The following is a 12,186-nucleotide window of genomic DNA, read 5'->3' on the forward strand; positions in this document are numbered from 1 at the left end:
AATGAGCCGTGTTAGGGGCCCTTCGGCGATAGCGGAGGAACTGCTGAACACACTCGCAGGCTGCTGAGATATGAGGAAATACAGATCTAGCGAGAAATAAGCGTGGACGTAGATGAAGTCAGGACTCCAGAGTTGGAGCTTGATGACAATCTGTGTTTTTTTTTTTTTGCTGATTGAAACCAAAGGCGAATCAGGGCTGAGGAAAAAGGCAGACGGCTGAACTTTTTTCATCCGGCTGTTTTGCAGCTAGTTCAATCCCCCTGCGGAGAAGAGCAACATGGGTGTGCCGTGGCTTCCATAGTGGATCCAGACCCTCAAAACGCTTTGAATTCACTGTGTGTTTTGACTACTGCGGCGCTGGCTCCCACCAAGAACGGGGCTCTGAGATCAATTAACGGCTCTGTTTGTTCGAGCAAGAGAGGGAACCAAGCAGAAAGCGAGAGACAAAGCTAGCTGATTAGCACAGCTTATCAACAAGCAGGGTATTAGTTGGGAAAACATTGTGTTGGCTAACACATGTAACGTTAATGATGATACACAGATGCTCTGATAACGCATGGAGGAACGGCAGGCTGGCGCTTGTGCATGTCAATGAAGGGTAATGCAAAGAATGCGGCCTGTTTATCACTGCGATTATAGACCAGGATCACTGGAAGTCAACCTCGGGGACTGGTACTGCCTTTCATCCCCGGTTAAACACAAGCAAAGGTCACATGGAAGATAAATACACTCACAAAGCAAACATATGTAAACACACACTCCCCTTAGGGATCATATGCCAACTTCTACAAGGATGTTTATATGTGCAGGTCTGCCCACTTTAGCTGTAAACTATGTAAATACACTTTCACACACACTTGAAAAACTGGCATTCGTAGCCCTGGCTTTTATCAGCGCTAGCCTGCAAAGTGTCTAATTGGAAGAGAGCAGGTTGTTTTGCGGCTCTCTGTGGCCGCTTCCACATCAGCCTCTCCACTCCTCAATCCCATCCAACCATCTTAATTAGCATGGGCTATTTATTTTATAGCCTGCAAATTGGCAGCCACGCTCGGCTGGCTGAAGTCTGGCAAGAGACAGGAAGAGTGAGATGGTGGAGGAAGGAACAGATAGGAAAGAGGGATAAGGCGCAGGGGGGAATATTTGGGCTGAAGGGAGCAGATTAGCAAACTGGTTGTGTTTGTGTTTGTCTCCCCAGACGCCTGACTTCCAGCTCAAAATAAAAAGGTGAATAAAAAAATAAAAAAGCTGGGCAAACGATAACCTTGACTTGAAAAGCAAAAGCCAGTGTAAACAAAAATCTGTTATAACAGACCCAAAAAGTTGAGTGAACTGAATTGACGCCGGGTAAGAAAAATCAAAATGCTGCTGCTTTTGTAGAAGGTTGTGTTTACCCTGTCATCTCACAGAATCTCACTTAAAGTCCTCGAGTGATTCTGGAAAGATTCATCTTCTTAAGTGTACACATGCACAGCATATGTTTTCTTTTAACAGCTCTGCAGTTTGCTTAGAGCCACATCAAGGCTGGACGAGGGCCCATTGAAGTGGGCGAGGAGGCAGAGATAGTGCCACTGGTAGCCCCCCTCCCCCCTCCTCTTCATCCCACTCACACACACACACACACACACACACACACACACACACACACACACACACACACACACACACACACACACACACACACACACACACACACACACACACACAAGCTCATCTCTGCCTCAGTTACTCAGCAGAATGACTAAGTCTGTTGAAGGGAGGCCTTCGGTGTTACACTAGAAAACATGTCATGCTTTTACCATGTCATCCTGATGCGGGCGCTTCTACTGAGCACACACCTGTGAAAACACTTTCAAGGTGTGTGTGTTTGTGTGTGTGTGGGGTGGGTCCTCATATAGGGCACATTTTGTGGACGGCACGCCCTGATGCCATAGGTCACATCTGGCATGGAGACGCAGTCACATCACACACACACACACACACACACACACACACACACACACACACACACACACACACACACACACACACACACACACACACACACACACACACACACACACACCAACGGCCCTCATGGAAACTCGAGACAACAAATATCTTCAAGGAGAGTCAGAGGGAGAGACTGCCCTCCCCTCTCCAATCAGCAGTGCGTCATCCCCCTCTGAGTGTGTGTGTGTGTGTGTGTGTGTGTGTGTGTGTGTGTGTGTGTGTGTGTGTGTGTGTGTGTGTGTGTGTGTGTGTGTGTGGGGGGGGGGGGGCATCATAGGAACAACATGCTAAACACCATATCAGTAGCACAGTGCCTGAGGATGTGTGTGTTGGTAAACGCACCGTTCCATCTGTTTAAATGACTGACACTCGGCAGGCTTCAGGTTCATGTTTGATTTAGTGTTGAAAGAGTCCATTTTCCACTGGCGATTAACCCCTTCTGTCAGTGTGACATAAGGACAAAATGGAGAGAGAGGGGGGGGGGTGTAATAGAAGGGGTGGGGGGCAATAATGGGGGCGGAGGGGGTGTTGAACTGGGCTAACGATCAGCCAGAGAGCAACACAAACAGTGGTGATTTACCTCGCAGGCCAAGAACAACACCTTCAGCTCCTGGGACTCCGGCCACTAATAACCCTGACGTGGAGGTGGAGAGAGTGATGATTAGATGGAAAAAAAAACAAAAATAAAACCGTGGATGTGTTGAACGGGAGGAAGAGACATTTTCAAAATGAAAATAGCGAGAGGCTGTCCCATTTAACGCCCGTTCCTTGGCGCGATGTTGTTCCAATGATTAACGCCCGGTCGCTGGCCTGCTCTCAGCACTTAGAGCAGCAGCTTAATAGAGACGCAGAGGACAAGTCATCAGGGAGAGCACAGTTGAAAGGCACCCCGCTCCCTTAATGTGAAAACCATATTTATTTAAGATTAATCATAAATCATGAACACTCGCTAAAGATTGAAATCAAATCTTCATTAAACATAATTTTGCTGGCTACAACTCATCCTGTTAATCAAATTCTAATCAATCAGCAAGCAGGTCGCAGATGACATTTGTTTACTCTCCCATCCAGAGGAGGACTCAGTATAACAGAGAGTTAAAAGAAGCCATTAGAGGCAGCAGTAAACATCGGAGTGCCTGGTTGGAGGCTGACGGTAAATGTTTTGCATTCAAGGTTACTTCTTTTCCTCTCTGCTCACTTCCTCCCGTAAATCCAGCTGTTTGTTTAAAAGCAGAAGTCGGACAGCCGGGCGCACTGAAGCTACACTGTTTGTTTCATCTCAGATGAAATTAAACAGTGGATGTGTTTGTTTCCTGCGAGCCTCACCACAAGTTGCGAGTCCAACTTTCATATTTACAAAACCAATTTTTGTTACCTATTTCGACCCCGCTCCCATCGGAGCGATGCATCCACGAGGAGCGGCAACAACAACAACAACAACAACCGCAGCGATAAAAAAAACAGTGGCAGCAGAGACGCAGCGCGAGTAAAGGGCAGGGAGTGACAACTGGATATATTTGTCTCCTGAAGCTCCTTGTCAACACAGATTCATGCACATGTACGGACGCTGCCATGGGAAAGTGCGACTGCTGTCAGTGAATGCCCCCTCAACACAGACGTCGGCACAAAGCATCCAGCGACGGGAGCTGGAGACGAAAAGCCCTCCCGTGTGGAGGCACGAGATAAAAGAGATCTGTTGGATGATTATCTCGCCGGTGGGAGCGACCACAGCGCTCTGTCTTTCTCACCACTCTATTTTGTTGGTGGTGTTCTGCGCAGTCAGGCACACAAAAGACGACAATGGGGGCAGTTTGTCCTTGGCCCGGCCTCATTCATGATCATTCAGAAAGAACACAGAGACCCAGAGAGCTGATGGAGACGGTGACACATGGACAGTAAACCCGCATCAATTTAGGCACCGTGTGCTTTTATGTGTCTTCGTGGAAAGACAATGTATTGACAGGAAGAGACAGGATGTAGCGAGGCGAGAAAAACAAACAACAACAAATAGAGACAGGGTCACATAAGTAGCGGAGTTGGAACAGAACAAAGATATTTGGATTTTCTTGTTGAATTACACATGTAATGTGTGCATGTAGTGATAAAAAGGCAAGAGAGAACATTTTGAGAAAACGTATAAATAATTAACATTAGAATAGTGAATAAATGAAAAAATAAATTAAAAGTAAAGAGGGGCATGACCAGTGACCACCAATAACATTAAACGTGTTTGACTGGCAGTCTAGTCTGGATTTCGACAGGTTTTCCAGCGCGAACCATTTCCAAACACCAAATCCGTTCTGGTCAACTGCTGAGCTGAGATAAGGGTCATGGTGGAGGCTGCTGAAATGGATGGAGAGAAGACTTCTGAGCCAATATCCACAGGAAATTCAACACACTGACCTGAAATGCACTTCGGTTCCAGCAGCTGTCTCGAGCCCTGAGGCACCACGGCTAAAAAAAAAAAAAAAAATCCCCCAAAGAAGTGCCTTGCATCTATAGTCCTCCTCCCCCACCCCCCAAAAACAGTCTGACACTTATCCAAAAGTGGTGAAGTAAAGTGTAGAACTGCAGCATCCAGCAACCCTCTCATCACCGGCCCAACGCTCTCCCTCAACAAAATCTCTCTATATTGGGGGGGGGGGTTAAATACGAGGGGAAGCTGTGAAATTAATGGCGCCCACTGCTCTCGAAAGCCACACTTTAGCTGCTGCACTAAATGTCAACTCTCTTTTCGAGTCGAACCGCCCGCTCGCCGCGGCTTTCAACTTGGGAGAAAGAAAATCAACGTGGCTCTCTGTCCCTTCACTCACTGCGGCGGTGGACAGGCTCAAGTGGGCCTGATGGTCTTCAATTAGGGGCCCAGGAAGATGCCTGAGCGATGATGGAAAAAGCAGTTTGCCACATTCATTTAAGCTACAATGACTGTAGCGTGGAGGTTATATCTAGCGATAACTCCCTGCAATTTTGTGTTTCGATTGGCCCCATCTGCACCCATCACGCCAGCTGCCAGACGAGCATGAAAATGATGTTATCCTGGGTACATTTCTGCCACTAATGGCTCCAAATAATTGCCCTGAATGACAGTAGTTCTCTTCTTTTGTGTTTGGGCTTGGTAACTTTTCGGTCCAGCCCTCACAAGAGAACATGTCTTATTCTGTCGCACTCTTAAAAATGTTCCTGCAGCTGCTTGCATCATTTTTCATCACATGTCAATCATCCTCCAGTCCTAATCTTGTTCTCATGATGCTCTGTGAAGTAGCTAACATGGGAAATGTGTTAATGCTCCTCATCAGCTGAAAGGCAGCTCTCCAGGGAGCAGTGCATAAATATTTTGACTTTCCCCTGTGCAGAATTGTGTATTTAAGTGTGCGTGTGTGTGTTGATTTATGCGCAGTCATTGCCCTCAGTTTCCATCACTGACGCTGTAATTTTGCCTGAGCACCTCTCATATGTTTTACAGACGGGTCCTGATGAGTGCTTGTGTGTGTGTGTGTGTGTGTGTGTGTGTGTGTGTGTGTGTGTGTGTGTGTGTGTGTGTGTGTGTGTGTGTGTGTGTGTGTGTGTGTGTGTGTGTGTGTGTGTGTGTGTTTGTGTGTGTGACACAGAAAGAGAGAGATGATTTGTGCAGCGTGAATCAAGCTGTTTATTCATCGTGCTCTGTTTCTGGTGATTGAGGCCTTTCACTAATGTTTACACTATCGGTCCAGATGTTCCAGGAGTTACAGATGTAACACACACACACACACACAGTGAAGAGGTGTGATGTTTGCTCCCATAGGGGGGATAAAAAGCACAGAGCAACATAGAGGAGACTTGAGGGATCCAGATGTAGCCTCTCGTGAATAGAAGAACTGTGAAGGTGGTCTCTCGGCTGTATGGGCCGTAAACTGTCCACAACTCAATGGAGCAGCTGGGAGGCAGAGCTTCTCAATGCCCACCACTATAAGAAACCCCAAACAGATCACAGTAACAGTCACTCAAAAGATGCATCTCCACCTCTTCCTTTGTTCCCTTTGTATCTCACCTTCTCATTTCCTCTCTGCATCCTTCCTGCAGGTCCCGAGTGCTCCAGGAACTTCACCTCCAACGGCGGCGTCATAAAATCACCCGGGTTCCCGGAGAAATACCCCAACAACCTGGACTGCACGTTCATGATCTTTGCCCCGAAGATGTCCGAAATCGTTTTGGAGTTTGAGAGCTTCGAGCTGGAACCCGACACGACGCCTCCTACTGGTGTCTTCTGCCGCTACGACCGGCTGGAGATCTGGGACGGATTCCCTGGAGGTGAGCAAAGATCTGAGCTGTGGATTCTTGTGGATAATTCAAAGTGAAAATGTAAAAATAAAAAAAATAAAACAGTGACTCACCAGATTCATGAACAACCTTTACCTCATGTTATGCACCCCCTCTGTTCTCCTACATATCCTGTGTATCTCCACTATCACTATTAAATACATGCATATAATGCACAACAAATATTCCAAACAAGAAGTGAGACAGCTAATGAAAAGTTCATAAACTATAAGAATGCACTGTTTTGTAATTCAGGACACTTGTGTTTTCTGCTACTTTGAATGCTGCTGGAATGTTAATAAGTACATTTGCTCAAGTACTATAAATTTAAGCTATTTGTACTTAACTACAGTGTTTCCATTTTTCTACTTCCACTCCACCAAATCTCAGAGGCAAATATTATACTTTTTACTCCACTACGTTTGTCTAACATCTTAAGTTAACAGTTTTTCAGTCCGGTGAAAACCATGTTTCTCCCATTTTTTTCTGATAAATTGGAGGATTATATGTTTTTTTATGGGTTGTTAAACCTTCACTTCTCACTGTTTTTCCAGAGGAAGTGAACAGCTTTACACAATGCGATGACATTATCCGGGCCGGTGGGCTAACCGCCTGAACCAGACGCGGCAGGGGTCTCACGGTCGTCACAAACGTAACGCTTCGTCATCGCTCAATGCCAAACACTTACTTCTTGACCATAACAGCCTCCCACCCTTCCTTTTCAGTCAAAGCCTGCATTGTGTTGGACAGTTTGTTAGTGCCTATACATTCAGGAGTTCAAGGTCTAGCGTAGGCTGTGATATTTAAGTTGTTGCCTCTCTGGCACACAGAGTCCCATCTCTCAGGAAATTACCCTAAATGGAATTTCCTTTCATAGGTTTCTTTGTGCTTCCCACCAGAGCGAAAAAAAAACAAAAAAAAACAGGGGTTTATTACGTCTGAACTGAAGTATCTCAGGGTTTAGCAAAGGCTACAGCGCTCATGTCAATCCAGACACGCAGTCAAGTATTGACTTAAAATCGTATTCTCACATCCATCCATCTTCCAATCAGCAGCAGCAGAGGGTGAGCAGTGTTCAAAGCACTGCTTCCATAGCCTGAGATGAGGCTTTGAACTCAGTGAGCAAAATCACCTCTTGAAGTTTTCAGTTTTTCTTCTGGCTATTCCAGCGCAGGGTGCCGACGAGATGAAAGCTTTTTCTCACCATCAGTGGCTGAAAATTTAAAGACATTTTTATCTCGTGGCATTCAACCTGGTGCACATCGTTATTCTCTGCTCTTGCGTTCCAGGTGATAAGGTTGAAGTGTAAATCACAGCGCCTCTTCAAGCGAGTTTACTTAAAGTTCAATATTCTTTGAGCTGGCGTCTTTGAAGATGTTAACTTTGCAGAGTTGACCTCTGATTCCACATAGTGCTTCCACAAGTCATTTGTAGGTTCTCTCCTTGAGGTGGGACATGTTTAATTTTCAAGACTTGTGTTGATTAAGTGGAGTCACAAAGAATTTACCACCTTATTATCACCTTTTAATATATATTTTTACAGAAGACCTCGGGGTCTGAAAAAAAAAAGATTTCTGTGCCACTTCCAACTCATTAAAATTCATCGATATCTTAGTTCATTCAGCTGAAAGTAAGACACAAGAGAAGCAGAATAAGATACTTCTTTTGTACAACAGTGAGCCTGTTCAGGGCAGAAACTGGACGCTACTAATCCGGACCGATGTGACATCCCACCCTTCGAGTGTTGCTGTGTGTGACAGACAGTCCGGTATAAAAATAAGCCACAGTGTTCCAGCTTTTGCCAGGCGGTTCCTGTCGTGCCTGTTGGATCGATAGTGCATTAGCACAGAAGGCTGGAGGTACGCTAGCCACGGGGTGTGCAGAAGTGGGAGATGTCGAGGCAAACGCAGGCCTCCGTGAAGCGGCGAGGGAGTCGCACCTCCCCGTATACCCCCACCTCTTAAAGTACACTTCGCTGGGTCGGCGCTGTGAAAAAAAGAACCTCCACTCCCCTGTCCGTCTTCCCTGAGGAGCGGGAAGGCGGGCAGGACGCAGAGTTCATAGCGAGGTTCTTTAAAATTTTATAGAACTGGGGAGTCATGCAGATAATCCAAGAGATGGCATGTTTTTTGTTCAGCCCAGGTCTTAGCGAGTTTAAAAGCACACATAGATTCCCAGGCACATACACCAGGCACCTGGTTTATGGAGATTAATCTGAGCCGTCACACCGCTGCCCCAGAAGTCCCCGCGGCCTGGCCTTTGCCTTTCATGTAGGAGCTGGGCTGGAAGAGGCATGTTTTGGATGGCAGGAGGCCGCGGGGAGGCAGGACTGTCACTCGTCACTGATCACAGCATTACTAATCACAGATAAGCTGCGGGTCCCCACACACCAACAGGAACACACACTCACAAATGTGCATGGATCATAGCACACATCAGAGACGGAGGGCAAGGTCATTGTGATCTTTCCTGCTCTCCCGCTCCCTCCCTCGTTGCACCATCACTCTTTCCCCGTGTTCCTCCGTCTCTCTGTCTCCCTCTAACGTTCCTCCTCCCGACGCCTCCCGTTTCTCATCCACCTTGCTCAGTCAGCTCGTTGGAACGTGCTCCTCTTAGGCTTTTATTGCCGTCTGTCTTTTACTGCTCTCCTATTGTCTCCACCTTGCCTTTCCTTGTTTGGTCTCCTTCACTAAACTCACTGGGCCGCGCCTGCGTCCACCTCAAAGTCTAAGAAAACGAGTGTGGGTACATGAGGTTTGAGGTATTTACAGCCAGCATGTAGACAGAGCCGGTGACCTGCCCCACCCCACAGGTCACTCTTCCACTTCGCCCTTTTTGTGTCCGACAGGCGAGCAGGCGAGGAATGTTGGGAGTCTTTTCTCACACGTCTTTATGGGGTCGGGGAAAGAAATGCGGCCGGTGCCATACCTCACTGACACACTAGTTCTCACACCTCCACAGGGGGGAGTTGGTAGTTAAACCCATGTGTGACGTTGGCGCGGCAAACAAACAAATATTGAGTTAACCCGAGGAACAATATTTTTGCTTTTCTCTCCTTTGTCCCTGCAGTCGGTCCGTATATCGGGAGATACTGTGGACAGAACACCCCGGGCAGGATCATCTCCTACACAGGCATCCTGGCATTGACAATCAACACTGACAGCGCCATCGCAAAGGAAGGATTTTCTGCCAACTTCACCGTCATCGAAAGGACCGTCCCAGAGGGTGAGCCGGCGTGAAAACACAAACAAATCGGACAGATGGGGAGGGTCATGGAGGCGGAGTTACAGATAGCCAAAGAGCTAAGGGACAAAACAGGTTTAATTGAGGTAGAGATCAGAATTAAATCCAAAAATCAAGAGAGGTTTGTTCAGTGAAAGGAAATTTAGATGAGCCCGATTTGAAACTCACAAGTAACCACCAGAGGAATAAAACAGTAAGAAGCAGATATTCTGTGCTGATTCACACATGGTTGACAAATTCCCACCCGTTAAACAGAGCTCAAGAGTTATTAAATAAACACCTCCTGCTTCTTTATTTGGGGAATGTGTTACAAAGTCTGCCCTCCCCGCAGTTTACAAGATATACGTTCACACGCCGTGGAGCCCAAACCGGCTCCGAAAGGCCGCCTCCCCACCGGTAACCACCCTGGATACACGCTTATACACACACCCCTAGGGCTTTTACACGCAGCGTCGTTGTCACGGGGCTCGACACCCCTGACCCCATTTTGCAAAACGCTCCATCTAAACATTTCATTAAGGAAGACAAGCTCTGGTGGAGTCGTAAATCTGTCCCACGGCGAGACCACCCCATGTACTAACACAGAGTCAGTCTTTGAATTGCAATAGAGATGGATGACATTCAGCAAATCTACCAATCATCTCCGAAAAGGATTTTGCCTTGCCCAAAGGGAAGACAGACGTTGCGTACACACACATGTACACACAACAAACCAAACAAGACCGCCTCGCAGTAACAAGCACAGTGATGACTGCTGATGTAATTTCTCCTCCACTTCTTCCTGAGTTACTTGAATCGCTTTAATCACACATCTAAGATCAGATCTTACAACTCAACATTTCACATACAGCATTAAGAGGCACGGTGAAATATCTGACCTGTGATCAGTAAATACCTTCATTTGGAAGTCAGTTGCTCGGTCTTACATCACCAACGGAGACGTAGCCAAGATTTAAAAAAGAAAAACTTTCTCTATGCTTTTCCAGCCTTGTACCACTTAAATGATTCATAATCCCCTTATGCATAATACACTGCGGATTTTCTCGCTTCATGGCGAGGGGAAGGGTACACTCTGGCTGAAAGCTACTGATGAGAAGAGATAAGGTGTTGAAAAGAGGCCTTGTCTTTTGTTCTTACCCCCGTTTCTCCTGCTTTCATTCCCTCCATCTACCCTCGCTATTTTCTCGGCTATCAACCCTGCTTTGGTGGGGAACGCACATGATCAGATATCGTCCTCGGCGGCAAACAAACGCCTCTTTGTGTTTTTGTTGATCATGGTCAGTAATCTAGATAATGCGGGTCTGAGTACAAAAGTTTAAGAAGAACAGACAGTGTTCTCAAAGAGAGCCGACAATGAGTGTTGGGAGGTGCGAGACAGTTTTCTCAGCCTCACACAGAGACTCTGACATATTTGTGAGCACGAGCATGCGCGTACACGACCACGCATCGACTCCGTGAAGCACAAACACACGCTGACCCACTGACTGAGGTGTGTTAGCAGTGTGGCAGATGGGGGGACCATCTGTGTTAGCTCGTAGGCAGCAGCCACATAGTAGCTCCATGCTGCTCTTCGTCCTGAGCCCTCCGAGTGTGTGTGTGTGTGTGTGTGTGTGTGTGTGTGTGTGTGTGTGTGTGTGTGTGTGTGTGTGTGTGTGTGTGTGTGTGTGTGTGTGTGTGTGTGTGTGTGTGTGTGTGTGTGTGTGTGTGTGTGTGTGCATACAAGCACATTACTTTTTGGGGTTTTATATTTACGCTCCAAGTCGCCTTGCCTTTAGAGAAGTGGGCTGATTTAAGGGTTAAAAGTAAAAAATGTTGTGACCAACTTCTGTTTTGGACAAAAAAGAAGTAAATAAATGAGGAGAACTGTTGGCATGGAAGTGCAAAAGTGTGCCTTCACATAGCTCCTGGTCATTATGGTGACGTTATAGAAGTCCTGCCCAGATGAAAAGGTCATTCTCTTCGTTCCAACGGTTGCTCCACAGCGGTGTCAGCATGTCTGACCTCTGGGGGGGAGAAAGGCCGACCCCAGACTGACCCAGCAGAGCATTTAGCCACGGAGCCCCGTAGATGCCTCAAAACGGCTGCCCCATGACAACACAAACAAGGATGGCCACCTCGTACCGTGGGTGGTTCGCCCATTGAGTGTGATATACGGCCCCTAAATCCAGATACTGAACACACCTAAACTCCCCCAAGAGTCCAAGCGGGGAGGGGAGGGAATAGTTACAGTGTGCAAAAAAGATAAACTGCCCACCGGGAGGTGAGGGAAACGGATCCAGTCAGTGGAATAAATGACCGGAGAGACAAGTCACTCCAACGCCTCACACCAGCGTGAACTTATTAGCCCACGCTGAATGTTTTATGAAGACATTTTTACGTCTTAATGCGGAACACTTCCATCCTGCCTCCATTAGAAACGAGAGAGGGAAAGACACAGAGAGGATTTACTGAGGCGTTGCTGATGTGCCGCTCTTTTTCCGGCCAGCAGCTCTGAGTGCCTGTCGTGTGGTGGCCTTCTCCCCAGAGATGAGCTCTGAGTCTGAGGGACACTGAAAGCACATGCTGGGTACAGTCTGCTAGCTCAGGAGTGAACTAAGCATCTTTTACTTTCTCCCTTTTTTCTCCCTTTTCTTCCTGCCTCCCATCTGTCTTTTTCCT

General features: G+C 47.1%; 1 protein-coding gene across 2 annotated transcripts in view; it reads left to right on the forward strand.

The window, feature by feature from the left end:
* Window positions 1–12,186, forward strand: part of nrp1a (neuropilin 1a) — a 61,539-nt gene that overhangs the window by 22,390 nt on the left and 26,963 nt on the right. For both annotated transcript variants that reach the window (XM_069698039.1, XM_069698038.1), the window contains exons 5-6: window positions 6,049–6,276; window positions 9,355–9,510. In XM_069698039.1, coding sequence (XP_069554140.1) covers window positions 6,049–6,276; window positions 9,355–9,510 — 384 coding nt within the window. The remainder of the gene's footprint in view (window positions 1–6,048; window positions 6,277–9,354; window positions 9,511–12,186) is intronic.

This window comes from Brachyistius frenatus, unplaced genomic scaffold, assembly GCF_029030835.1.
Source record: "Brachyistius frenatus isolate BFR_SWC_R1_liver_20210118 unplaced genomic scaffold, ASM2903083v1 Contig_25, whole genome shotgun sequence".
Classification (NCBI taxonomy): domain Eukaryota; kingdom Metazoa; phylum Chordata; class Actinopteri; family Embiotocidae; genus Brachyistius; species Brachyistius frenatus.